This window comes from Pecten maximus, chromosome 10 (genome assembly GCF_902652985.1).
Source record: "Pecten maximus chromosome 10, xPecMax1.1, whole genome shotgun sequence".
In the NCBI taxonomy this organism is placed as follows: Eukaryota; Metazoa; Mollusca; class Bivalvia; order Pectinida; family Pectinidae; genus Pecten; species Pecten maximus.
The window spans coordinates 26,608,128-26,636,057 of record NC_047024.1 but is presented as its reverse complement, the minus strand read 5'-3'; the positions used below and the strand labels follow the sequence as shown (position 1 = coordinate 26,636,057).

Sequence of the window (27,930 nt, the reverse complement as noted above, 5' to 3'; positions counted from 1 at the left end):
AAAATAGCAAAAATAAAGGAAAACAACAATTTTTACAGTATTTAAAAAGGTATCTGATATTTAAGTTCTATTATATTTATTGAAATAAGCGATATTGAAATGCATTATAAAAATCACCAAACTGCTGGTTGTTTTCAGCCGACAATGCCATTGATTATGTCTCTGGTGAAAAATGTCATCAGCCAGCACCTTAGTTATGGCTATGATGTAGGCAGAGGATATGTAGCAGGGGAAGAGGAGGTCCGAAAACTTGTTGATCACATGGTGGATCAGAAAGAAATTTCCAAAACCCTTAAACAGGTCAGCGACAATGGTAGGCTGGACGTCATCAGGTGTCTGGGTAAGTGAAAGCTTTTGTAATACTATATCTGGGTGAGACCGTCGTCCTGAGTAATATTACTTTCAATAGGTTTCAAAAAAATCTTAAATCTAATGCTCGCCAGTGACAAAATCAGGCGGATCCTCCTTCCAAACCTGCTAGCGCTTGTTGTTTCTGCAGCTTGTTGTGCTGGGTATTTTTAAACGACATTTTCTCTTCACCAGCATCATCACACCTGTCTGTCTCTCTCACTTGGTTGCTAGACCTGTGTCTTTTGACCCTTCAATCTTTCTTCCCTCTCACTTCATATCCAGCTGGAAGTGACCTCTAAACTTTCCTGGGTGTCCATTATCACTGAATGCCTTCATCCATTCCTCCGCCTGCCTTTTCACCTCAACAACGCTGTTCCTGTCGTTCATTGAACCGACAAAACACTTGTCGATACTCTTCACTGGCTTCTCTGTGACTGTTTGCATGTCTTCTTTCCTGATTTTGAACTTTTCCTTCTTCACCTTACCTGCCTTGAGTTTGAGACTCCAGGACTTGAATTTTATGAGATACCATTTTCTCCAGGTCTCTGAACCCTCATCTTCCTTCCACGACAGTTTTCATTGTTCCCCTCATATCATCCATGAACACAACAATTGGTGGTTGTTTGGTGTCGACCGCCTTGAAAAGCCCTCTGCTTTTCTTCTTGACAGCTTTGACAATCAAGCTCACGGCAGTTGCGGAGGGTATAACGGTGACCCGGTGACTATAATAACCTTAAACCTCTGTCAATCCGTTGTAGAATCTGTCAAAGTAGTCCTTGAGAAACCGCATGAACTTCTCTGGTGTGATATATCTGCATGGTCAGCTCCTCTAATTTGTATGGGCCAGGTTCAACCAGAGAGCTGAGTCCGCACGCTGGTGTGTTTCACAGATCCAGATAATTCGGGTATAACTCTCTTTTGTACCAAGATATCTCTACCTGTTTCCCAGCATATACTTGGTCATTCGCCTCGTTAGGATGGCAAACATGTCCTTCCTTTTCACATTCAGGAGAGAACTGGCTGATGTTTCCTTGGGGCTCTCATCTTTTTGGTATAAATCATCCATCTGCAGTACTCACGCTGTCTGCAAATCGCCCCCTTCTCCAATTTCTTTGTAGATTTCAAAGCCTTCTAAGCAGCCAAGGGCAGTTATTTTAAACCTTAACAGTTACGCTATTAGGTCCAAGTTCTAACATCGCCTTCTTGACTACCTCCTGGAACACAGGAAGCTGGGGTTCATTCTTATCATGAGCTCTGAAGGCTCTTCAAAATCTTGGATAATAAAATACTAATGTCACAGAGCGAATTAATCAGATATTTTCCCACTTCCTCTTTTGAGTAGCCCACTCGTCTAGACCCATTTCTTCTAAAAGTCACTTCAAAAACTAGAATTTATTTGCAACAAAACTTGCACTCTCCTTACTCTTCTATTTATGATTCCATCAGTTTGTTTCTGTCCTTCTTAGTGTTTTGAGCATTTCCCTGAGACCATCCCTCTAATCCGGGATCGGTTCCCTGTATTATTTCTGTAGCTGCCTCAGCTCTTTACTGGCATTAACAATCTCTTCCTCCTTCCTATTTTCCGTGATATTTTCGCTATATCTTCCTTTCTTTGTTTTCATGCCAAACCTCTATAAACACATTGTGTAGATGCACTCGGACATTCCTTTCACTCTACTACTCTACGTTCCCGGCAAAAACTGCCTCCAAAATGTTCCTCTCCGAACATCCTCGTCGAACTGCTTCCATGCTGTTTTGCATGATCTAGCAGTCAACTTGACTTTCTTTCTCCGTTTCTCTTCCTGTCCTGTGAGAAACATGCCAGTTTCCTCTGTGGGTCTATAACGCTTTGCACCTATTCTCCCTCTGTTGCTTGGAGGCCGTGGTCACTGTAGTTACCTGAACCTCCTCCGTCCCACCAGATTACTCTGCACGTTGACCAGATTGAGAATTGGAAGACAGCCCATCTTCGTGCGGTGAATCTTCAGCTCTCTCTCATATGCAGATCTTTCCACAACTGCATATTCTCCTCCTCCGTCTTTCCTTGTTTCTGACTCATGTACTTACTCTGGTCTGGTGTCATGTCTAAAGCCTGTCCGATGGGTCGTTCATCCTCTCATAATCTAATGTGACCCAGGTTGTCTCAGAATATATCTATCTAAAAGGAATTAGCTTTGGCGGGCCAAGCCTAACGCCCAGGTGCCGGTCTCTCCCAACTAATTCCTGTCTCTTCAGGTTGCTTTTGTACTTTTCACAGTTGTCAATTCTGGGCTGGTCGTCTCTCGCTAATGCTTGTTGTGCTGGCTGTTTTCAGACCATCTTCTCTTCATCTGCTTCATAACTTCGGGCAGTGATGCCTGTCTGCCTCTCTTCACACTGTGGCCAGCACTATCTGGTGACCGCTCCATCTTTCCTCCCTCTTCCTCCGTATCTAGGTAGAAGCAATCTCTGCCTGCCTACTTACGTCTCTATCAGGTCCCTCCAATCTGCTCCTATACTTCGCAGTAGTCATAAAGCTTGCTAGATGGACTGGCTGACCTCCAATGTCCTCCATCTACGCTGTAGATATTTCTCCACTAGCCGCTGATATTTCTGCTGCTTCCATTCAATGGCCTCATTCATTTTATCTTCCTATGACTGTTAACTCAACCATCACCACCTTAAACATAAATGAAGTAAATGATTGTATAATATGTACATGATGTATAATGATAAATATAACATTTATATCTATAACTGAAAGATAAGCAGATACTAGGTTGAAATGTTAATTGATAAATTGACTAATTTCTAAAATTGTAGACAAGCATATATTGGGTGAGAAATTGGCTTATTTTTAGGACATTTACTGAGGTATTACAATTGAATGTTAAAATATTTTAACAAGATGTGAATAATTGACTAGTTTTACTCACTAGTTTTACCATTGATAACGCCAGAAAATAAAGCTCCAATGCATAAAAAAGAAATTATTACTTTTTTATTTTTCACAATCTACATATTTCTGCAATCTACATTTCACCTTGACAGGTATGCTACAGAAACAACACCCTGACATTGCCCTGTCCATTAAAACTCGACAGGCTGTTCGTAGCGTTCTCAACAATCTCCGGGATGGCATACATGAACTGCTTAGTGATGGCATTATTGAAGAAACAGAAGGAATAAAGCTGGAAAAGGTTGATTGTATACGCATAAAACTTTCTTTTAATTTGGGTAAAAGTGGTTTCTTGCTTCTAGATTATTTTGGATAAAGCTGATTGTCACCCAGTTCAACATCCGATGAAGGTTGTGCATTGGTTGTAGCATAATCAATCGCAATGTCTACAATGTAATTTACATGAAATTGTTGAAGACAGTGGTTAAAGTTTAAGATCGTGTGTATTTCATACCCTTGTACTTTCGATGTTTCAGATTGTAGAAGAGAAAATGAAAAGATTACAGAACGCGCCACCTAGTCTTCCTCTGCCACCTCCAGACAGGATGCTCAATAATGTTTTCTGGCTCCGTAACGATCACAAACTTATTGCATACATCAAGGTAAAGAGTATACAAATACCTATTTGAACGTATCTGATATGTGTATTAAAATGCTACTTATGACATTTATAGCCAAATACATCATTGTAGCAAAAAAATCAGGAAAATATCAAAGATTATCTTTTTTGGTGATTTTGGGGTTCTTTCTTTGTGCTGGAAATCGTGGTCAATACAATTTATGAAGATTGAACTGGAATTATCAATAATTCATAGCGTTAACAAAATCCTTAAAGGCTCATTCACTCTTTCTCTAGAATTTTAGATGAGTTCATGATCAATTAGGATTGAGCAACATTCATAGTATTACAACATAATTTAAATAATTTCGAAACACAAATGAAATGGCAATAAACGTGCATATATTGGTTCATTATTTGTTTAAATTATGTTTTATCATTATGAGTTCTTACAACATCTACAAAGAATACCATTATATAAACAGTGTCTCCCAATGATGACTATAATCTTGCAATTACACATACCTGTAGCAAAAGCATTACATGAAGTTCCATATATATACATCAGAAAATGCCTCATATATTACAATAATACTTGAAGTATTTCTAATTATCACTACATTACTTTTAAGCAGAAAAGGCCAAATATGAACTAAGTTGAATCTTTCTCCTGTATACTTAATCATAAAGTAGATATGTTATATGCCAAATATTTTAAGGCGAATGTTGATTTTCAGGAAAAAGCAAAGCTTCTGACTTACAATTATGAAGATATCATAATATCGGAAGGAGACCCCCCTGGTGGAATCTACATCATCGTGTCGGGCATGGTCAGGGTAGGTAATACACAAAATTATGAAGAGCTGATTGGATACTTATGGTACACTGTATATTTGAACCATGTATTTAAAGTCCGTCCATTAAAAAAAATCTTTCTTGTAGATTTTTTTTTCACGTTTTTATATCTTTATATGCAGAAGAGCATGTTGAATATATAAGTTGTATATAGTTTGGTTTTTATTTTTCAATATTTTTGAAATTCATTATATAAAACTATAGCACTAGCTGGTTATGGTAATTAGATTTTATAAATAAATTTTCATATAGTGATATATACTAAGTACCCATTCTTTACTCTTCTAAAATACCCACGAGTTTCTATTGAATCAACAGAAGATAGATTATTTTGTTTTCCTTAATTGAAAGAAAGAAGCAGATTCTGAAAGACATTACACTGTTATCTGTGATGCGAAGAAATGACATTTTTGACTGAAAAAATGCCACAGCATGCCACAAAAAATTAAGAAATATTTCATAATTATTAGTTTGAGATGAAGATATTACCAGGCCGTCATCATTCACAACACTCGCATCACGGACATTACCAGCATTATTCTCGATCCCATGTAAGGTGGTATCTAAATTGTTTGCTTCGTTGTTAAAAGTTTGTTGTTTGTTTGTTTATTGATTTTACAACATTCTTTGTCAGCCACATGGAACAAATTAATTCACCCAGTCAGTAACTTTCCTACCTCCTTACCCTTTAAATGTAAAATTTTTTTAAAATAATTGTCTAGAACCAATTATGAAAGAGTATAGCTTCTATAATGATGTTTAATGGGAGTCAGGGTGTCCACATGCTGTCTCTCTGAAATGCTCTTTATATTTTATTTGAATTATTAATTGATATGTATGTAATTTGATCAACATCGTTAGTCTCTTATTAGGTATATGTTGTTATGTGCTGTTGATTTCAAAATACAGTATTTAGAATTTAGATGGCTTTTTTTTAGACTGAAATGTTTTGCTCATATTCTAAGTTTGATTGTTCTAGTTCTAATTGTATAAAATTTTGTACTCATGATCGATACCTTTAATAGGTAGCTTTGTTTTTGCATTTTACTTTGGATTTCTTAATTTTTGATTGTAATTATGTCCAAAAATGAATAAAACGTGGCATGATATTTGGTCACATTATACTGACAACGGACAAACTGGCCTCCTTACTGACATTCGAATTGAAGCTGAAAGTCAAGCAGAGAACAGCAATAACCCAGGTGAGCCTTCACCTATTTAAGAAAGGCTATGGGGGCTCTGTCATCTAGCCAAGACAAATTAAAAGCTACAGTAGACTTTGATTTGCCTTGGCCAATGGACAATTATAGACTTTGACCAGGGGACAGAACTCTATCCTCTCTCACTGGGATGAATGTTCAACTCAAGACCAAAAATGAGGCAGTGTCAAGAGAAAGAAGAGATAAGATCCCAATTTTAGTCATCTCTTATATATCATGAAATAATAACAGAATGTGCAATTGGTCTGCTCTATCAGCAATGCACACAAACACTATAGGTCGGTCGCTTTCTGATGTAAAGTAAAATTACGCGTACTTGTTCTGAATGATTACTCGTAAATGAAAACAATACAAATATTTTTTTTCTATTGTATTGAGAATAACTTATATGTGAATGTTTTTTTATTCAAAATTTGAATATTCAATTCAATTATTGAATTGGTCATCAAAGGAGTTGAAAGACAATCAGGTGACAACATTATTTTATTACTTAACATAATGCCATTCAGCTTGCATCCCGTCATCGTTTTGAACTCTATACTAGAAATGCATCTGGATTGCACCAGGGTTTTTAGCCACATCTAATATGAACATTTTATTTTAGTATTGGTATTTTTACCCAATGTTCATTGCCAGCTGTCAGCTTAATTTGTTGCCTTATGCTTGAATCCAGAGGCTTGTTTCAAATTCATTTTATAGATGCATTTTTCAAGAGATGGATGAACCACTGTCAGTTGCTATATGATACTTTACTGTGTATATTCAATTTAATTAATCACTAATGTGATAAGTATATCAGCTGGGCTTATTTATAGGACAGTGCAACACAAGTGTTGTCCAAATTAGGAGTAAATATTTATAGACCTGGCATTATCTCTTTGATATCTGCGAGGAAAATGAAGATGTGACAGTACAAGAGGAAACCAGAGACCTACATTATGTAGCGGAAAGAAATGTGGCCTCTATATGTCGACATCAATATATATATATATTATATATATATGTCTTACGTCTCCTTAGCTGTCAATAAAAAGCTTATATGATATACTAGGGAAGACTTTGTACATGTACACCATATAATGTGAATACCTTATGTGAATTCCCTATCATATTCACTATGCTTTTGTTTAGCTGGAAAAGTTAATGTCCAACAAAGATCAGGTGAGATGGCTTCCAATATAGAGCTTGTGATATATAATGCTGTTGTTGTTTCCCACAGTAATGTCATCTGTAACAAACACCATATCCATAACACTAAACGGTCTTGATATAGGAACTTGCTTGAATTTTCATTTCATTTGAGATTTAAAAAAGGATTCTAAACATTTTCTTACTTAGGAAGCGTATGGGGAAAATGTCACTACTGTCATAAATGTCGTATGAAATGGTAGTGGTTGTACGATCCTTAGTTATTATTGTATGATCCTGAATAGGGAATGTGATTCACCCAAACTGGACACAGTAACTGTTCCAGATATATGATTTACAAAGTTTTCCACAATATTGATTAAATCTACCAAAGACTTGTCATATCATGCGATGGAATAGTACATCATTGCTTAATAAATATGTAACAGTCGATCTGTGTGATATAATGCTGCATCTGTTACCCTAACTAATCATGTACATGTACAACACCAACATTCCACGTACCTGTGCAACTCTAACATACCACATTCCTCTACGACACCCACATACCCTGTATCTGTATATCACACACGTAGCCTTTATCTGTCTAAAACTCACTTATTATGTATCTGTTTAACTGTCACGAGAACACTCACTGACACTTACTCACACATCCAGTATTTGTATGACACTCGTGTATATTGTGTATATAACATTGTATGATCTGTATCTGTGTTACACTAACGTACACATGTACCCTGTATCTGTACAACATTCATGTACCATGTATGTGTATTACACTCACGCATCCTGTATCTTTTTAACTGTGACATACCTTGTATCTTTTTAACTGTAACGTACCCTGAACGTGTTTAATTGTCGCTACCCTGTGTAACACAATCTGCCTGTATCTGTTTAAAACTCAATTACCCTTTATCCGTATTACACTCACATACCCTGTATCTATACCCTGTATCTCTATAGCACTCATATATTCTGTATCTGTAGCCTGTATCTGTATAACACTCACATACCCTGTATATGTACCTTGTATCTGTATAACACTCACATAACCTGTATCTGTATATCACTCACATACCCTGTATCTGTATAACACCCACATACCCTGTATCTGTATAACACTCACATACCCTGTATCTGTATAACACCCACATACCCTGTATCTGTATAACACTCACATACCCTGTATCTGTATAACACCCACATACCCTGTATCTGTATAACACTCACATACCCTGTATCTGTATATCACTCACATAACCTGTATCTGTATAACACTCACATACCCTGTATCTGTACCCTGTATCTGTATAACACCCACATACCCTGTATCTGTATAACACTCACATACCCTGTATCTGTATAACACTCACATACCCTGTATCTGTATAACACTCACATACCCTGTATATGTACCCTGTATCTGTATAACACTCACATACCCTGTATCTGTATAACACTCACATACTCTGTATCTGTACCCTGTATCTGTATAACACTCACATACTCTATATCTGTACCCTGTATCTGTATAACACTCACGTGTCCTTTACCTATTTAATACTCACATATATTGCGCCCTATAATAGCACAATGTGGTTGTCATTACCTATGTGTGATACTCAACATTGTACTCTGTACTTACACTAATGACTACATACATGTAAAGTGTTGTTAGAACATGTAACTATATATAATCTACTGGATGTACATGTACTCTTACTGTCATTAGTGACCGTATATAAACAATGTATATATACGTCAGTTTACTTATGCTATACATGTATGTAAATGAAATCCTACCACATGCAACATGTATTTCATTGTTATATTAGTCAGAGACCTAAAAGTCTCTAGATTAATTAAAAGTACATACTGAAACAATATTTATATATATGATTTAAACATTTACGAGTATCTTTCTGTAGTACTTTAACATATGATTTTGACGCCTAGGCTCTTGTTTATCGTCCACCACAACCTACTGGACAAATCCTGCGTAAGAAACGCGCCACCCGTCATTCCAGGGTAATATACCAATTGTCAGTTATGTATGTATGGGGTATGGTGGATGACTGCCTTTGCTGTAACCATGCTTGCCGATTCCTTAGTGGATGCCTTTACATAAAATCAATTTATGATATATTTATATGCATTACATTGTTCAATCCATGAATTCATATCAAATGATAACATAACCCATTATCATGTATTCATGAAACCAAAATGGTTTTTGTTAATTTTTGTGTTAATCTAAGGGTTGTTGGAGAAAAATATTTCGAATATGTTAATCAAAGAATATATATTGTATGTTTTGTTTATTAATTTTCATAGCTCATAAAATAATATTGTATTGCACTATACGGTTGTTTGTTGCTATGGTAACTTTCAGATGAATCCTCATAGAAAATTGATTTTTGCACCGAGCATAATTACTAATGCCTACTTATCAACATGCATGGGCAGTTTCACTGCGCTTAAAAACAGGCAGATGGCCTTGAAAAAAATGTTGCTGTTTATTTTACTTACCCTAATTTAAACTGAATGCTGAATACTAATTAACGTACACTGTTCGGCTTTTATATTGGTGAAGATGAGGAAACAGTAAAATAAAGCTTATTTGATTATTTTATATGGATATATTACATATGTCTTCTGTATACCTGAGTGATCACTGATCTACGTATCTCTATCATCGCATCAGAGTGTCTATTTCTCAAAGTCAGTATTCCACCAAATATATTCTTTGTTTTTCCTTAACATCTAGCACTGTAATACTCTAAATGTCTTTAGATATCGATTGGCATCAAACAACACACAACAAAATGTCATTGTATCAATCGATATTTCACTATGTATACAGGTAAATAGGCCACACTATAATTACATCTAACTCTGAATAATAGATATGCTAAGAACATAAATATACGTTACTATACATAATAAGACTTTAATGACAGCTTAGGGTTGGGTTGGGTTTGATTGGAAGGGCACTCTCTGAAATAGAACAATATGACGTCAGCATGTTTACACATCTGTGTGCACAATACGTAGAGAGCCGCGACAGGTGTCCTCAGATGGATGAAACATATCGTATAGTCCGTATATTCTAGAGAGCTCTACCATACTCGTTATCAATATGAAATGCAATACATATATACTTTTACAAGCGTAATCATTGTATTTTTGATCCCATAATAACCTGATTTACGCGTTGATTGCTGTTTGTTTTTCAGAGTCTTTCAGCTGATCCAAATTGATTCCCAAGGGCGCCTTTAGGCTAGATACCAGTTTTCAATATTCATTAATTTGATAGCAAAATATTCAGTAGGTTTTATTTTTTGCATGGCGAGAACCATAAAACGTGTGTGTACCGGTGTCATTGTTTCTATTCATTTGAAGAGAATTTCTTATCTTGAAACAAAACACAGTTTGTATTGTTACCATGAGAATGTTAATTGTTCTTTACTTTATTGCAGCATTTTGTAAAGCACAATCGTAACCCTTTGAACACACGTAAACCATAGATCAAAATATTTGAGATGTCAGTGCTTCTTTGAAACAAAGTAACTTAAGTACGAACAATGCACATCCAAATATAGACTCTTTAAAACCTTTAATAGATATATACATTAGAAACTTTTGAAGAAAACACGTAAGAAATTAAAATAATGATAAGAAGAATCACTTCAAAAAAGATTATCAAATCCGCTGAAAACAGCAATAACCTTATCTATCAATATAAACATACCACAGTGACCTACCGCAAGACCAATGTCAAGCTTCTGAGACATAATGCTTATCTCAATATATCATATTAAAAGCATGTGTATTTTCTCTGTCATATCCTACGTGTTATATATCTAAAGTTTTCATATGGGGTAGGATGAAATATGATATTGTGAAAATGTATTAATTGTAAGTGATCAAAATATCATATTTTTTTTTCAAAAACGAAAGATTTACATATAGATATATTTGATTTATGAACAGTTATATGACACTATTTTAGGATGTGGATTTCGTTATCTGAAGAAATTTTTCACGCGACAGGAAACTCCCTGACGAAATTAAACAAAAAGAAATTAGAAAACAAAACAACAGATACATGTTGTATGTTGAAATTAAATAACATATTTTGTTTTTGTGCGTTTGTTAAACTTGAATTTTATCTTGAATATATGATGTGTTATGCCATACCTACATATATCTTTAGCTTGAGTCCACGTCCCAGCCTGGTAAGCCGATCCTGGATGACCATCCCTCTGGTTCACAGATTGAGTTCAAATCAAACTTGATTGACTTCCTGACGGCAGGCAATATCATTGGAGAGATGGGATTTCTTACAAAGAAACCGCGATCAGCCACAGTTATTTGCGAGACTGCGGTCCAGGTAATTATATTCTATTCAATTTAAATGAGTATCATTAAGTTAATTTGTATCATTAAATCATTGCTATCATTATCATTTCAATAGTAGTGCTCAATTAGCATTTAAACGTTAATTGAAAGCGTTGTTGAACAAGTTCAGGAATCAGTATTTTCCATCAGGTGATTAGAGTAATACTAAAGAAGAAGAACTATTTATGTCAATGGATGCCTTTACAAATTCTTCCGTAGTGATATCTTAATCCTTTTCCTTAAATTCTCAATCAACTGTAAACTAACAAGATATAAATGTTATACAAACAGATGTGTTTATATCCGTTGATCTATCAAATAAGACAGTTAAGTTATGTCAGTTATAGGACACAACAATTTCAACATGACCTTATACTGTTGCAGCTACTGTTTATCAGCTTGGACGATATGGAGTATGCTCTGACCCACTTCAACGACAGCGACCCTTCCCTGGAGTACCGTTTGTGGCATGTTTGTGCCAACCGTATTGCTACCAATGTGTTACTGAAACAGATGTCCTACCAGGGATGGACTAAGGAAAAAATCAAACTGCGCCTCGAGAATTCCTACCTTCTTGATTCTGATGATATCGAAGTGTTCACCGTTGATTCGTCAATGTCAGATGTTGTTCTTGTCAACGGTTAGTTTAATACATATAACAGAGATTTCAAGAAAATGTTCGGAAACGAATCATTTTCATGTCAGCAACATGTATATTGTGTATATTTCAATTATGTGTATGATTAACACAATGTCAAAGAAGTTTTATCTTTTGTTAATGTAGAAATGAACATTCAGGAAAGTCTTATCCATCTAAAATCTTTCTGAAACAATGTATCAGTTGAATGGTATATCGTTTGTTTATAGGCTTTGCCCAGAATGCCTTCACGCAAGAACAGATAGTTGGGCCAGCATACATCCCTTGGACCATTCTCAAGCTTGAACTGCTGGTAAATATATTGTAAAAGTGTAGAAGATTTCAGAGTTATACTGTTTCATATATGTATGTATCTGAAAATGATACTGGAATATTTGTCTTGTGGATATGTCAAGACTTCTATAGGGTTTATATGTAGGACTAATGTAATGACGGAATACATACTTTGGAAAGAAACACTGGAGATATATTACCTAAATAACATATATTCTTCTTGAATGATTAATTATGAGACTACCTGAAATCAGCATTTTTGAATTGGTCAGAGGTTCGAATGACTACATCATTTCGAAGGGCATTTTTTTTACACATTAGAATAAATTTGAGAACGTGTTAAATAAAGCTTCATGGTTCAATTACTGTGATCATAGCTGTTCATTCAACAGTTTTAAAAAGTAAAAAAAAAAAATATTCAAGCTTGACTTGTAGGCCTATATATATGTTTAAGGTATGCAATACATGAAAAGTAGTGGGAAAGATAAACCAAGGAAAACATAGAAATGTCATATTAATTATCTAAATATAGTGTCTGTTCATGAGTTTTTCAGTGTTTTATGTATAGATGTGGTAGCAAAACAAATCCTGCTTCTAATATTTACTGTACATGTATTATCATAAGTAACATTTGGTTTAATATTTGAACATGTATGATGTCCGTTCTCTAAGAAGATGTCATGTTATGGTTGAGATACTGTCCTGATTGATATGCTTTCATCTAATTTATCCTTTGTATCACCAGCCTGATAAGGGACCTAAACCAGTGTTACTGATAGTTCCTACCGAGGTTGGACAGCCACACCACACCAACCATAAGTCCAGTCACGATGTACGACATGGTCATGGGGCTTTCATCTCATCCATATCCCAGCTCTGCCTCAACCACGCCTCCAAACACCGCAAGAATGCAGAATCTAAATGGAAGGTAAGAACAATTCGTCAGAGATAAGTCATTTTTCTGAGATCAATATACATACATTGCATCCGTTGATTAAAATAGCTATTTCTGCACAATATGCGATATACAATATACAAGATGTCATTTTTCGGGAGGTTTTAGATTACTACTTAAAAGAAGGATTTTGTTTAGATCTATGCTGTACACTAAAGATTTTATCACCATTTGATATCATTTAAAGCAAATGAAAAAATACCTCTTACATTTTGAAAATAGTTCTGATCTGCAAAGCTGATGGATTTCAACTAGGATTTATTGCAGATTCAAATACAAAAAAAATTTCTGCGAGTTTCTATATCTTTATCATCATAATATTTTTACTGTCTAAAACTGTCCTGATGTCTGTGAAATAACAATAATAAAAAAATTGAAGAGAACGGATATTTTTTATCATAAATATATTCCTGAATATGACGGTTTTATCAATTAACAATGTTTCAATTTTCAAAATTCTCCACATTTCAATTCACCTAGTATATAATTATTACGATAAAATGAAGACAGTCATTGATGTGATAATACGTAAGGGCATCATCTTTGTTAAATTATCAGAACTGAACAAAAACAAAAGCAGAAGAGACGTTAATAATTTGAATACTGATTAAGACGCGAAATATACACTTTATTATTGACATCCATTTTGTCCACAGCCGCATCACAGCAAAAGATATTGTAACAGTCAGCATACTAATATTTACACAAAATATATGAAAACAATAAGTAATTCTTTATTTAAATATACTACACATTAACATAAAAATACCAACACTTACTTTGGTTTTACAGCAGGACCTCGCACGCAAACGTTCAATACAGGTATGAACATGTATAATGTCACCTGTAGTTGTGTCTGTTTACTACGCACCTGTTTTTGTTTGTAATCAAAACAACACTGTCAAATGTAAAGATGTATGTTAGCCTGTGTTTATAATTTAAAAACCCTTTTGATAATAGTCTAGAAACTTGATTCATTCATGAGTATTTTGTACATGGCTTCATTAAGCTATAAACTGGATTTTTTTACGCGTGAATGTCCCATTAAAGCCTAAAAATATCAACATGCACATAAAAAAACTTAGGTTAAAACATCTATTGTAACATATTGGCATACGTCATGTGGTTCAAAGTAGTAAAATCTAAGAACATTTCAGAGAACTACAATCATTAATCATGTTTAAAACTATTTCATATTGTAAATCAACATGTACCTCGCGAAGTCGATTATGGTAGGATCAACACAAATATAAGCTTTCTGTTTGACATTTTCGGAAGTAATTATGAGTAAAATGCAACACTTCAATAGCACTGTAGCTTGAATACATTAGGTTATAAGAGTTGTGGGAAAGTCACAATCGGAAAATCAAAATACAAATGCGATCTCATCCTGCAGCGAAATAGTTTTTGTATTCTTACATAAAGATATATATAAATGGTTGAACAACATATGTACACTTGTATTCGCTACTTGATACGAGAGTAATTATGATAAAATGACTGTAGATTTTAATCATATTGTATAGAAAGCTAGAAGAAAACAACTATGCATTTCAGAAGACCTAACTTCATTCCTGCATTTATAATGGAAATATCCATGCTTAAAAATAATAACTATGATATTCCCGATAAATACTGGCTAAGGCTTTATTTGCTTAACCAGCAGCTTAAGGCTCGCCCTGTTCACATTTTACTAAACTCATAATTCACCCCCCCCCCCCCCCCCCCCCCTCCCCTCCCCCCAAAAAAGAGAAAGATTTTAATGTTTGTCATGGTGTAGAATTTGTATAGAGATGATTTTGTTGCACCGCACTTGTGTGTGTAGAATCGTTATTGTTCCTCGTTTGTGCTTTTCCTTTGTGCTATCTTTACCTTCTTTGTCTCTGACGCAGTGTGTGTGTCGTGTATAGAATATATTTCGTTACATACACATGTGTCTTTGCTCTTTGCTCATTTTAATTTCTGTAAACATTGTTGCTTGTTTGGAGTTATATTGTGCGTATTGTTACATAATCATATATATTCTATGATCTTTGTTATCAATTGTTTGTTGTGGACCAGGTTCGCTAATACACTTCTATGTCTTACTTACTAAAACGTTTCGTAAGAAAGTAGGTGTTAGAAGGTTTTGGTGAATGCGGAAGTCATACTAATTGTTCTGTTTATAAAAAATAACAATATGGGTCAGTCTTACGAACTTTGAGCATTTACTTACACGGTCTTGATTGTTGTGAAGTTGGTGTATTGATAATCATTAATGAAATGTATCCTAACAATTTAGTTTTCTGTGTGTGTATCCGGAGGCAAAAGATATTACTGACATGCATGCTTCTTTATGTTTTAATTCACAGAAAGTTCAACATGCAAAAAGTCTTGGAGTATTGTTTAGCAAGGGTCGGATAAACGATGGTGACAAACGAGATAATGTATTATCAAATGGAAGCATCAACAGGCAAGTGAGCCCTGATGGGGATGAGGAGGACGACAAACTTTAGATCGAATGGCATGTCCAATTAAGCAGCTATATGTCTCGCATTTCATTACATATACAGATTGCATGTTTTATTTGAGACACCTCCGAGAGACAGGCAATGTGTTTAAGAACATCCTGGTTCATGTATTCATAAAAACTTTAAGTACCATTCCTTATGTTGGTTCATAAAGGACAGCTAATTAAAAGTAGTAAATGTAGAGTTATATCCATGATGTTAGTATCCATCTAATTTAATACTTTCCCCGTTGGACAAGACAGGTCATTCTGCATGGTCAAGATTTGATTTTGTTCTACTTAAGTAGGGTTCATCTTTGAAACATTGTTAAATACCGTAGGGTTAAATTAATCAAATAAAAAACCGTTTTCCTTTTTGGTTATTTGCACGTTTTGAGGCATGCGCATTGTCAATGCTTGTTCCATATTGACACCTAACGACTAGTAATTTGTATGTTGCTAGTAGCTTCACTTCTGTGTCGCTTCTTGTGTGCTGTTCATTTGATGTCATTGTTCTTTGCTCGGTACCGTTCTTCTAATCTCTTTCTAGGATGTAATCATGTGAAAGTGCGACGTCACAATGTGTTATAGCGACTTTGCTATCTAGGTTTTTGTTCTGATTGTCGCCTCTTATCATTTTCTAATACTAATCATGAAACAAAGTTTTGTTAAAAGATACCGAAATTGAGAATTAAGCATTAATGTTCACGTGTTTACATTATTTATTTTTTTATTATGTATCTTGTCATAGACTAACTCTTTTCATATTGGATTTTAATTTACTTTCTTTAAAATATATGCATGTTGCATACAGTATATATACCGTAGGTTTTCTATGCTAGCGAGAATCTTCTCTTCACATATTTTACAGTTTATAACGTAAATGCAACATTAACGGTTTAATTTTGAATAAAATGAAAAAAGAAAATTAATTTCTGAGCTTAATGTTTGATGCTGACATACATGATTTCGCTAATAAAAGTACACTTACGGTATATATAGGTTTTGTTTATAGATTTTTTTTCTTTTATATTTTTGTTGATATTTTATTTGATCCATTTGTATGCTATCACTCAGACGTTTATTATTGCTTTCGTTGTATCATCAGTTTGTTTTGGTTTTAAGATACATTTTGTATTTTAAATCAATGATGTTTTAACTTGGTTGCAGATACATAAGACAATATCATCTTAATTGTCTTGATGTTTATCTTTGTCACTACTAATTTGTTTGCTTAAGGTCTGAACAATACTTTTTATATTAACAATGAAATGTAGTGTAACTTCATAGGCTAAGATATCGTAAACGAATCAATAATTAAAAGTAATTAAATCTGTCGTTAAGGGTTGTAAGCTGATTTTATTTAGCAAGCTAATTTCAATCTTTTCAACAGCGCAGAATAAACGTTTTATGTAGTAACACATTTGTAAAAAAAATCATTAATAATTTTCATAATGTTATTACAATTATGTTGCTTTGAAAATAACAAGGTCAATATAGGTTAAGACTGAAATTTTACAAGCTTTAGTTTTTCTTTGTTTTTTATATATATGCAATTTCTTCTTAGTCCTATATAAAGACAATCCTGAAGATTTAAATTAACTATTACCTTATTTTACTGTCATTTCAGAAGAAAGTTTTTCTTTTGAATAGCATAACTAAACTTTCTACCTCACCAATTTTACTTTATTTTGCTCTAGATTTTATTATCCTCAAATGTCCAAGCAAAACAAGGTTAAATATTTCAAGGCATCGGTCGCGATGAAAGCAAAAAAATATTTATTTTGAAGAAGCAACAATTTCGGTTGAATGAAATATGATTTCTATCCTCGTAAAATACGTTAAAGGTGAATGTTGCAATTGTTTTATGAAATCTAAGGCAACTTCAATTTATTTCTTAACCTCAAATAATTAACTTCAGCAGAATCGTTTGTAAATATAATTAGTTGATTTATTTTTCAATTTCGTACACACGGCGATGACTCAAACTATAAATATGTTCTTTTTACAAAAGAAACTTGGACACAAGAAATGTTTTATCAATTTGATGATTCCTTGATTGGCATTATTTTCTTCTGTTATTTCTAGACTAAATAACATTAAACTGTCTTAGATATATTTTGACATGATAGTGCTAAGTTAATAAATAATACAAAGCAATTACATTAAGTATTAGTCTCTGTACCATTACGATGTTATTCTTATATAAACTGTGATAAAGTGTTTACTTTTTTCCTCCTATATATTGTTTTCGTCTATTTTGGATATTCTTTATTGATATTGTTTGCTATCTTTTTTTTTTGGATAATTTGTTGTTTTCAAAATATATTGATTAACGCTCTTGCGGTAGCATATTACGTATTTAATTACTGTTTGCTTGTTTTATTTCTTCATGTTTATGGTGCAGTTTTATTCACATTTGCAAATTAACAATTATATAATACAGAAATTCAACCAAACGTCGTAATAAATATATTAATGCTAAATGTTTTCATGCACCTATTTGTGCTGTTTTCCTTACAAATTTGTGTTGCTTGTATGTATGTTTGTGTTTTGATTTATTCGTCCTGTATATGTCAGATGTGATGTACTGTTTCTTTTGTTTGTGTTTCTGTACATTAAATTTTCTAGTTTATAAAATCCATCTTGTATTTATATTTGTTTCAAAGTGTTTATAGTGTTAGAGAAATTATGATAGATGTCACCGAAAAAGTCTATTCTGAATTGTAATGCTTGAAATTCAAATATTTCACAAAAAGAGAGAAATATTTAACGTTGGTCTAATTAACCTACCATTTTAGATTTTCATGTTATCTCCTCGTGACGAAGGCAAGGACGTGATTTAGCGTTCCGTTCGTACGAATTGCCATTTTTTTGTAATTACTCCCAACTTTTTTAACAGATTTTGATCAAAGTATGATAATACCTTGAACTCGTTCATGGTGTCTGGGTTTAAATGTCGAGGTCAAGGCCACAGCTAATATTTACCCAGAATCTTTACCATCGCTCTAGAATCTTCATTTTGAAGGTGATTCGGATTAAACTCCATATGTTGGTCAGGTGTGAGAATACCTGGAATGATTGAGTGCCTCAGGAAGGGTTAAGGTCAATCCTATATTTAGAAAATCTTTGTCGTTGCTCTGACGACTTCATTTAAAAGCAAATTGTTATAAAAATTCGTAAATTGGTCAAGGATACTTTCATGTTGGCACTTACGGGGTAAGTGTGGTTTCCTAACTGCGAAGCTGACCATACGAAGAGCGGCTTTCTAACTCTAAAAATGTTAGTTTTATTTTGTTTTTATCGCAGCAGTCGTCATCGCATCGTTTTCTAGTATGTTGATCTTAACTTTTGCCTGAGTCAACGTCATAGTGTTAAATATTAGAAACCGTGTTAGATCAAAGTCTGACATGGAATTAAAGTTGTGATGTTTAATAATGCTGTCAGACTAAACATCATGTATTTCACACAATCCTACTTTAGATAATTTTAATAGGACTAAGTCATCTGTGCTACTAGATGCCAGCTAGATTTGCGTATTGGCTATAAAGCATGAGCTTTTTCTGATTCTATTGATTTGAACGTACAGTCGTTTTTTCAGGTAAGTCATTATATTCTTTTGAATGAGTGTTCACACGGCATGCTTAGCATTTATATAAAACACTAAACTGGGCGAAAGTTTACTAAAAGAGAATATGCTAATGATGTTAAATCATACTTTGTCGACATAGAAAAGGAATAAAGGGTTAGTTTTTAACAATCGTGTTTTCAACAATTATTGATTAATTGCAATTTTTATCTCCACAGGGAATGTTACCCTCTCGGAGCAAGAGCCTCTACACCAGGCCGAGTACAGACCAAACCTTTAAGGAAACACGAGCTGGAGACATTTCAGAATGAGACCATGAGCAACGAGGAGGAGGATGAGGATGGAGATCTAAGGGAAGAGTATGCGTATCCTATTTGGGTACGTGGTTCGGAAAGTGGTCAGGATGCATGTGAAGCCTGTGGAGCCGACAGAAAAAAATGTAGATGTTATGGCCCTAAAAACGAACGAAAGACTCAAAATCTTGGTCAAAGACGCGTATCCTACCATGAACCGTCTTGGAGTTATAGGGAAGACTATGGAACAGAGGACATAACTTATGACAAGCCCTCTACAGGACGTAGGTATAGTACTATACCGTCAGATACATTCAAATCTAATGGCTTACCGTCTGAACTCACTGATACATTTGGTGAGCAACTTGCACACCACATACCCAGTGAGGTTTCGTCCGTAAAACGCAACCCTGTCGATATGACACTTCCTGCACATCATTCTACCAACAAAACTAAAGAATTACCAGGAGGCTCCGGATATAGAAAATCAGGAGAAACTGAACCAGGCAGTAATTCACCTAGAAATCGAGATGTTTGGAATGAACATAGCAATGGAATGTCGACCTACTTAGGTGTCGGTCGACTGTCACCAGTCACAGACGAGTCAGGTGCATTTCCCGTTCACTATTCTTCTGGAACACGGAGTACGGATACTGATTCCTACAATGCACGTGCCTCAGATGACAGTAGACTAGCGAGTGTGTCATCTGGAAGCAGGAATGAAATCCTGTCAACTGGTACTCCAGAATCTAATAGCCTGTCGTCTGTCACACGGGATACAATGTCATCAAGATCAACACGTTCTTCGGATGTGTTGCGCGGATCCTACAGTGGAATATCAGGGTCTTATAGTTCAAAGTCTTATTCCGAATCTTTTTCTAACAATCCGTCATCCTGTTCCATAGTTCTCCCTGAATCAAATTCATCATTGTCTTCCAAGGAGTTAAATTGGGAGAATCGAGAGGGATTAAAGCGACCCGATGAAATGTCACCGCCTATTACTTATGAAAAACATGTTACAGAGAAAAACAAACCGCTGAAAGTAATTGATAATATTGGCTGTGCGCCTAATCCAGTTGGTGTGCTTGCTGAAGTTCCTACAACAACTGGAAATAATGCACGGTTAGATGAAGATTTAGTATCCGAAACAATTGCTCGAGGTAGGCATGAGTTTGCTGAGGAGTGGGGGTCCTCCTCTATGACTTCGTTTGTTCCTGTCATGGAGAGAATTCCAGAGGCCAGTGGAACCGACAGTGTGTCGACTAGCATTTCTAGCACTTCACTGAATGACGATATCGAGCGTATGCGACCTAGTCGTGACCCTTTTCCAATGGAGAAAATCCCTGAGATCAGCGGAACAGGCAGTGAATCAAGCACGCCGATGAATGACGATGTCGATGAATCTAGTGAAACCATTGATACAAAGCTTTAAAATACTATAACAAGGTAGACATGACGGATTGAAAGTGCTGTTTGTTTTGCTACGTACGATACTGATCTCGTTTTGAAAGAAAAGAGTCATCGATTCTTGTCAGTATGAGCGATGAGTGTTTTTCTGCATGTTTTGTATAACATTTGTTTGACGTATCAAAGCAATCAGATGTATGCATTATTGTCTAGTGGCTTTACTAAGGTTTGTAAACTACCTGCCTACCTTTTATGTCTTCTGATATATCGATCCTATTGTCTTCTGTCTTTTGTGTTCATTTTGTTTTCATTCTGTTGTCTGCGTTATATTTCTGGGATTATGTGAAACAGTCATTTGTCTTTATATCGGCACAATGTATCTGATATATTTCTAATCATCATTCTCTTTCACCAACTGTTCTGCATTTTGCTGTTTCTTTGACGTTTGTATGTCTTTGTCTTGCTTTTTCCTTTCAAACCTGAAAGTTTGTTATAAATTGACTGCTGGATCTTCAGTGAATTGTTTTATCTGTCTTTTTGTCTGTCTGTTTTTTTCTGATTGTCATTTTGTATACTTCTTTTTCTTTTTCTCTTTTTTGTCTGTCTGTCTCAATTTGACAGATGACTTCAATGGAGCGTATTGTCTGTCTGTATGTATGTCTGTCCTGTAGTGTGTCTTTCCTCTGTCTGTCTGTCTGTCTGACTAAAGCCTGTGTATGTCCTTAAGTTGTTCTGTCTGTCCGTTCGTCTGCCTGTCTTTCTCTTCGTCCTTTAGTCAGTCTCTTTAGTGAAGTATCGTTTTTGTTTGTCCTTTTGTCTCTGTGTCTGTGTGTGTGTGTTGGCGGGGATGTCTGTCTGTCTGTATGTCTTTGTTTGTCTATCTGAAATATCTGCCTTTTTATCTCTCTGGCTGTCTCATGTAACTATTTGTTTGTCTTTGTTTTTGTGTGTATTTGTCTCTCTGACTTTCTGTTTGGTTGTTTACTTTGCCTGTATCGTCACGTCCTTTTGTCTAGATTGTTTTGTCTTTCCTTTGTTTGTGTCTTATTGTGTTTCGTCCTTTCGTCTATCGTTTTGTGTGTGATTTCTTTAAATCTTTTTCTCTGTTTGTTGTCTGGCATTTTGTCTACCGTTATCCTTTTTGTTACATACATATGTATCCACAATGAACAAAGCCAGGTGCCAGAAAGTTACATTTTGATACCGGTATGTATGTCTGTACTGTTCCTTGGAAGGAACTTTATATATCACCGTATACTAACTTTACACCTGTCACTTTGTACGCTTAAGTTTATTACATTTGTGTAACCTCTACTTAATATCAATGCCTATCATCGTTTTGTGATATTGTATTGTATTGTATTGTATTGAATTTGCATCATGTGTATACATTAAATGTGCTTAATGGATTAACTTTCAAAGGTACTTAATGGTTACATGTAGTGATGGTTAAACGTTATACATCTACATGAATAAGAAAATCATACGAGACTCAAATTTGTCAGACTGTGATATTAGATAATTAAACAATATCATAGGGTAAAATGTCCTATATTTGATATAAAAGATATCAAAGATTTAATGTTTTTGAAGTTTCCGTTAAAGTCTGTTACTGTTCAGCCATACAGTTTTTATCCGGTACAGTTGATTATTGGAGATTGACTTTATTATTATTATTTTTTTGTACAGTATTTATATATATATTGAAAATTATTCATTGTATAAATGTGACATTTTCTCAAGTGAATGATATCACTTTTTTCCTCATTTGACCAATCAGAACCCAAAACGACATTGGGGGAAATTAAGATTTGCATTTAGCTCTCCGTCATGTTATATGATGTCATAATTTAGGATAGAATACATAGCATCACGATATGGCGTACTTTTGACGTTGACAGAGGACTGCAATGAATTTTGAAGAGATTGAACAGCCTAAATATATCTTGATTAAAAATGTAAAAAAAAAAAAAACAGAATGTCTAACAGTATTTTCTCGTGAAATCTATATGGTATTACTGAAGACACTGTTATATATCCTTTATATATTTAGTAATGTGTTTCATAGTTACTATGATTAATAGTACTTTGTTGATATAAATGAAAGTTAATACCATTATTTTTAACATGTATCGTGATTAATTTGTGTAATATAGTAGTTATAGGTAGTCGTACGAACTTAATAATTTCTTGCATATATTTCCATATATGTAGAAGTGTATCGATTTCTTTCTTTAATATCATGTTAAGAACCCAAGTATCTACATTTTGTATGTAGCATGTTCCCATGGGTCATATTTACATATACAATAAAGAAATAGGTCATGTACGCACCATTAATAAGCTCATGTCAGTTTGTGTATTATTAAGAACCAATCTAGCAAATACAAAATAAAACAAATGAAAAATTGACAGTGATGTAAATTAATATATATATATATTGCTGTTTGAAGGTCGTTTTGCAATATATTTGCGAGTTTAATATCTGAATTTTAAAGTATAATAAAAACTAAAGAGAAAACCGTCAAACCCCTCTTTCTATGTCAGTCTCCACTCCCTAACCGTAAAAATAATCTGAGTAGATTATGAACTTTGAATGATTGATTGATTTTTTTTTCAAACGGGAATTTCCTTTAGCCGTTAAATGGTTTCTTTGTTAAAAGTTAGAATAACCTATCTGTTTTTCTTCAACACTATACATGGATGTATCTTCCAATTCCAAGGGAAGGGACCGTTCACAGGCGCGTTTATACACTTGACATTTCTAACATCACCTCTGACAATGAATCCGACACCGACTTCGGTGAATTTGGGGTTCGTCTCTATATCGTTTATAGAGGGTCAACTTATTGAACGAGAAATCAATAAACGAGTTTATTAAATTCGATATTACATGGACGAATGCTAATTTCTATTATTACAGATCTGATTTTGGGTGTTCATTTGAGTAGTCTAATCATACGTAAATCGAGCAGGCATTTATTTTGTTAACTTTTTTCCTCAATTAGGTAAGACATCTATTACACTGATTACTCATACAGGTTCGCAGCTATTGACATGAGCTTGAATTGTAAGCCATCAAAGATCGACTCGAGGTCATTCGATCGACACATGTCTCAAACCACGAAAGATGCGTTTGGATAGTCAGTGATAGAATTGAATATAGTCAGTGTCATTCATTTGACAGAGAATTCTTCTTTGACTCAGCGTCGTTGAAATTACGCCGGATATCATGAATGTGAACTCGACAGGAAAGTGTTTTTCTCCTGTTCTAAACTTAGACTACATAACCGAAACATCACTAATTCGACATCCAGTACCGGCGCTGTCTTCAACAAAATACTTTACTCCGATTTATGTAAATGAGTACTTTGTAGCGCAGTCCAATACATTTGTAAGCTGTTAGCGCTGAACTAGCAGCTCCGGTTATATGTTACCCATGGAGTTGAGAAAGACAATGGCTGGTTGCTTAAGTCCAATATCAACAGATGATAATTTGTGGACCGCTTTGAAACGGCTATATTGCTGTGATATTGTGAATATGGAACTTCAAATTATTATTAATAGATTCAATACAACAAGCAGTCAATTATTATAATTACATAGGGTAAACTCTGTCTTTCCTTTATAATATTTGTTCTATATTTTTCATAAAATTTAAAAATCTTAAATAATTTTTGGGATTGATATTCGCAACCAATTTTACAAACAGTACACAGCCTTACCATGAAGATGGTCAACTTAGTATGACATTGACGTCATATTAACGCAATGGTTCGCAATCAGAATAAAGGCTACGTTTGAATCATCCATAGTGCATCGCGAAGCATTTCTATGACATTGATCAAAATGGAGTAAAAATCACGTCAGGTGATCTAGACATCGCCTATGCACTCATTGATGCAGCCCAGATAGCTTTGAAAAACAATTGTAATGGAAGACTTGCGTCAAATTTAACAATAGAAAATAATTAAATGAAAATAAAATGCGCGAGGTATTTATGAGGCAGATTTTAGGAAAAAGATGATGAAATGTATGGTTTCAGATATCCAGATCCCATATTAGGGATGACTTAAATAACAAAGTATGCTACCAGATGAACGTTTTCGTTACTATCAACTGTAGCAAGTACATTTATGTATTCATCGATGTTGTGCGATTATAATAGGACGTTACATTCAGATTGTTAAACGTCATAAGCTGGTGAAGAGAACTATTTCATCGACATTCTAAAATCCGTTTAGACTCTTCTTTACTTCCTTATGTTTGACCTCTGGCATCACTCACGATTCTTGGAAAGACGTAACAACTGTATGGTAGAGTTTGAACTGCTGTATCTACGATGCTATGCTTAATTCAGAATTAACGGTGTCTTCTGCACAATCCCTTGACAAAAGCATGTTACGCACTTAAACTGTTTTGTTTATAACGCAAATACTCGTTGGTGCCTTTTCAACACGTCGAATTTTATATTGTTTTGTTCACATCCGACGTATGCAGGCTCAGATACAGGCAGTAAATTTAACTTTCATTTGAATATCGATTTGCTATTGAATTATCAATATATTTCTATTCAATATTCATTTCAAGATTTTAAGTGCGGATAGTATGCATTTAATGGACGGTTTGTAGTCAGTTCTACAATATAAAGGTACTGTCATACTGCTATAATGTAACGTTGATTAAAATTCTAAGTCATTTGCATTTTTCCGTTAGTCTTAATATCCTAGAAGTAATTTTAAAAGAATAGATTACTTGTATGAAGCTTGTTACTACCGTTCTCGATAAGGATCAATTAAAACACCCTGAACGGCATCACTTATTTTTGCAATATCTTTCTTAATGAAGACGTAATTGGTCATATTAAAGTTAATATTATTACATACAAATTACCCTGTAAGTTAATATAACAAGGGACTACATCCCGGGAGCCTTATGCATTGCTTAGTATTAATTAGTTTCAAAAAGATATCTAGATTATATCAATTTATGATGCATTATGTATACGGCACCATTGAGGCACGTCGTAAGAAGGTCATAGGTTGGGAATAACACCTGGATGCGAGAACGCCATATCTTAGGTAAACGGAAATGACTTCATACGGTAAACATAGAAAAATATCAGCAGCCGTAAAAGTTGAAAAGGTCATTTGACGTCTTTGGAAAACTAATGTATGTCAGCTTCAAAGACTCTGCAAAGGATGAAGAGGGCAATATCGGTGTATGGCAACATAACCGTACATTAAATGATGAAGGAATCTGTATGCGGGTAACATTGGTGTAAACATAACCGTACATTAAATGATGAAGGAATCTGTATGCGGCTAACATTGATGTATGGCAACATAACCGTACATCAAATGATGCAGGAATCTGTATGCGGCTAACATCGGTGTAAACAACATAACCGGACATTAAATGAAGCAGGAATCTATATGCGGCTAACATCGGTGTATGACAACATAACCGAACATCAAATGATGTAGATATCTGTAACACCATTATATATATGACCTATATTGTGGTACAACTGTAAGACCTGAACATTCCAGCGTCCAGATGATAAAGATAACAATCAGCGGTAAATTTCAACAAAATGTCGTTTAAAGTGACATTTAACCTTCTGATTGTGTTACTGTTGTTTTCCCTTTCACAAGGTAAGCTACACCATATCTATGCACATTTAAAAAAATTGAGACGGGATATTTCAGATTAACATCTTAACACAATTATATTGAGCTTCCAATTGATGGAACTGATAGAATCAGTTCGTCGCTATTAATAACGTGAAGTCACTTAGACAGCTACTCGATATAACAAACTTGAAACATTAAGACAAGCAACTTTCAAATATTCAACAAGAAGGGTAACCTTAATGATTGTGTTCATTGTAGCAAGCCAAACTAGTATTTAGTTATAAACAAAAACCTCAAATAATTGTGTTCGTTGTAACAAACCAACTAGTATTTAGTTATAAACAAAAAAATCGAATTATAGTTTTCATTGTAACAAACCGACTATTAACTTTTGATTTAAAAGTGTTTAAAAGCATAAATAATGTGCATCATATTTTTGCTCTGGCGACTCAATTGTAGCAAACTTAATCCGAAGGCATAGCAAGGGATTTTTTTCTTAGAATTTGAAAGGTGATAACAAAAATCTTTAACTACAGCTTTGGTATCGTGCTATATTCATTTCAGCACAATACGTTAATTTTAAAGTATAGGACCTAAGCGATATCCTCACAAAAACATCGTCCTTTTTTAATTGATATAACTATAATGTGTAGTGAATAAACGTATGGAAGTTTTTTTATGTCTTGAAATACAAGAAATACGATATTTTTTATGTTGAAAATCTATAAGTAACCATTATTGGTACGAAAATACTGAGTTGGTGGAACACAATCATCAATATCTCTTTAATAGCGATTATGAGAGTGAAAACATTTTGTTTAAATTCATTAATTCAACACGAGAGTCGTCACCCTGAAAACTGGTAATATATTTTCCATATGAATATCTTAGACCATACGACTTTAAGGACGGAATTCACTAATGACGGGGACACTGACTGAAGCTTATAATGTCAATACAATAAATTTCTATCCCTCGAAACGGTAGTGTGACACCCAACCTGGTCACATTATACTGACAATGACCACCTAGTCCCTACCATCAACTTTAAAGCTGAGCGTCAAGTCGAGAGCAGCGCGTACACATATAGACTTTCTTAGAGTTGTCATAGGACACATCTCATCACTGTCATCACAGAGTCGAATGCTCAACTAAATG

At 34.5% G+C, this 27,930-nt stretch overlaps 1 protein-coding gene across 5 annotated transcripts in view; it reads left to right on the top strand.

The window, feature by feature from the left end:
• Nucleotides 1-23,548, top strand: part of LOC117335592 (sodium/hydrogen exchanger 10-like) — a 78,854-nt gene extending 55,306 nt beyond the window's left edge. The window contains exons 18-30 of one of the 5 annotated variants that reach the window (XM_033895693.1): nt 139-340; nt 3,382-3,530; nt 3,766-3,891; nt 4,586-4,684; nt 7,055-7,084; nt 9,029-9,100; nt 11,289-11,465; nt 11,858-12,113; nt 12,341-12,423; nt 13,150-13,332; nt 14,152-14,181; nt 15,711-15,811; nt 19,655-23,548. In XM_033895693.1, the coding sequence (XP_033751584.1) occupies nt 139-340; nt 3,382-3,530; nt 3,766-3,891; nt 4,586-4,684; nt 7,055-7,084; nt 9,029-9,100; nt 11,289-11,465; nt 11,858-12,113; nt 12,341-12,423; nt 13,150-13,332; nt 14,152-14,181; nt 15,711-15,811; nt 19,655-21,161 (3,015 nt within the window). In that variant the 3' untranslated portion in view covers nt 21,162-23,548. The remainder of the gene's footprint in view (nt 1-138; nt 341-3,381; nt 3,531-3,765; nt 3,892-4,585; nt 4,685-7,054; nt 7,085-9,028; nt 9,101-11,288; nt 11,466-11,857; nt 12,114-12,340; nt 12,424-13,149; nt 13,333-14,151; nt 14,182-15,710; nt 15,812-19,654) is intronic. The other 4 variants (XM_033895695.1, XM_033895694.1, XM_033895696.1 and 1 more) reach the window with 4 other exon arrangements.
• Nucleotides 23,549-27,930: the final 4,382 nt, after the last annotated feature.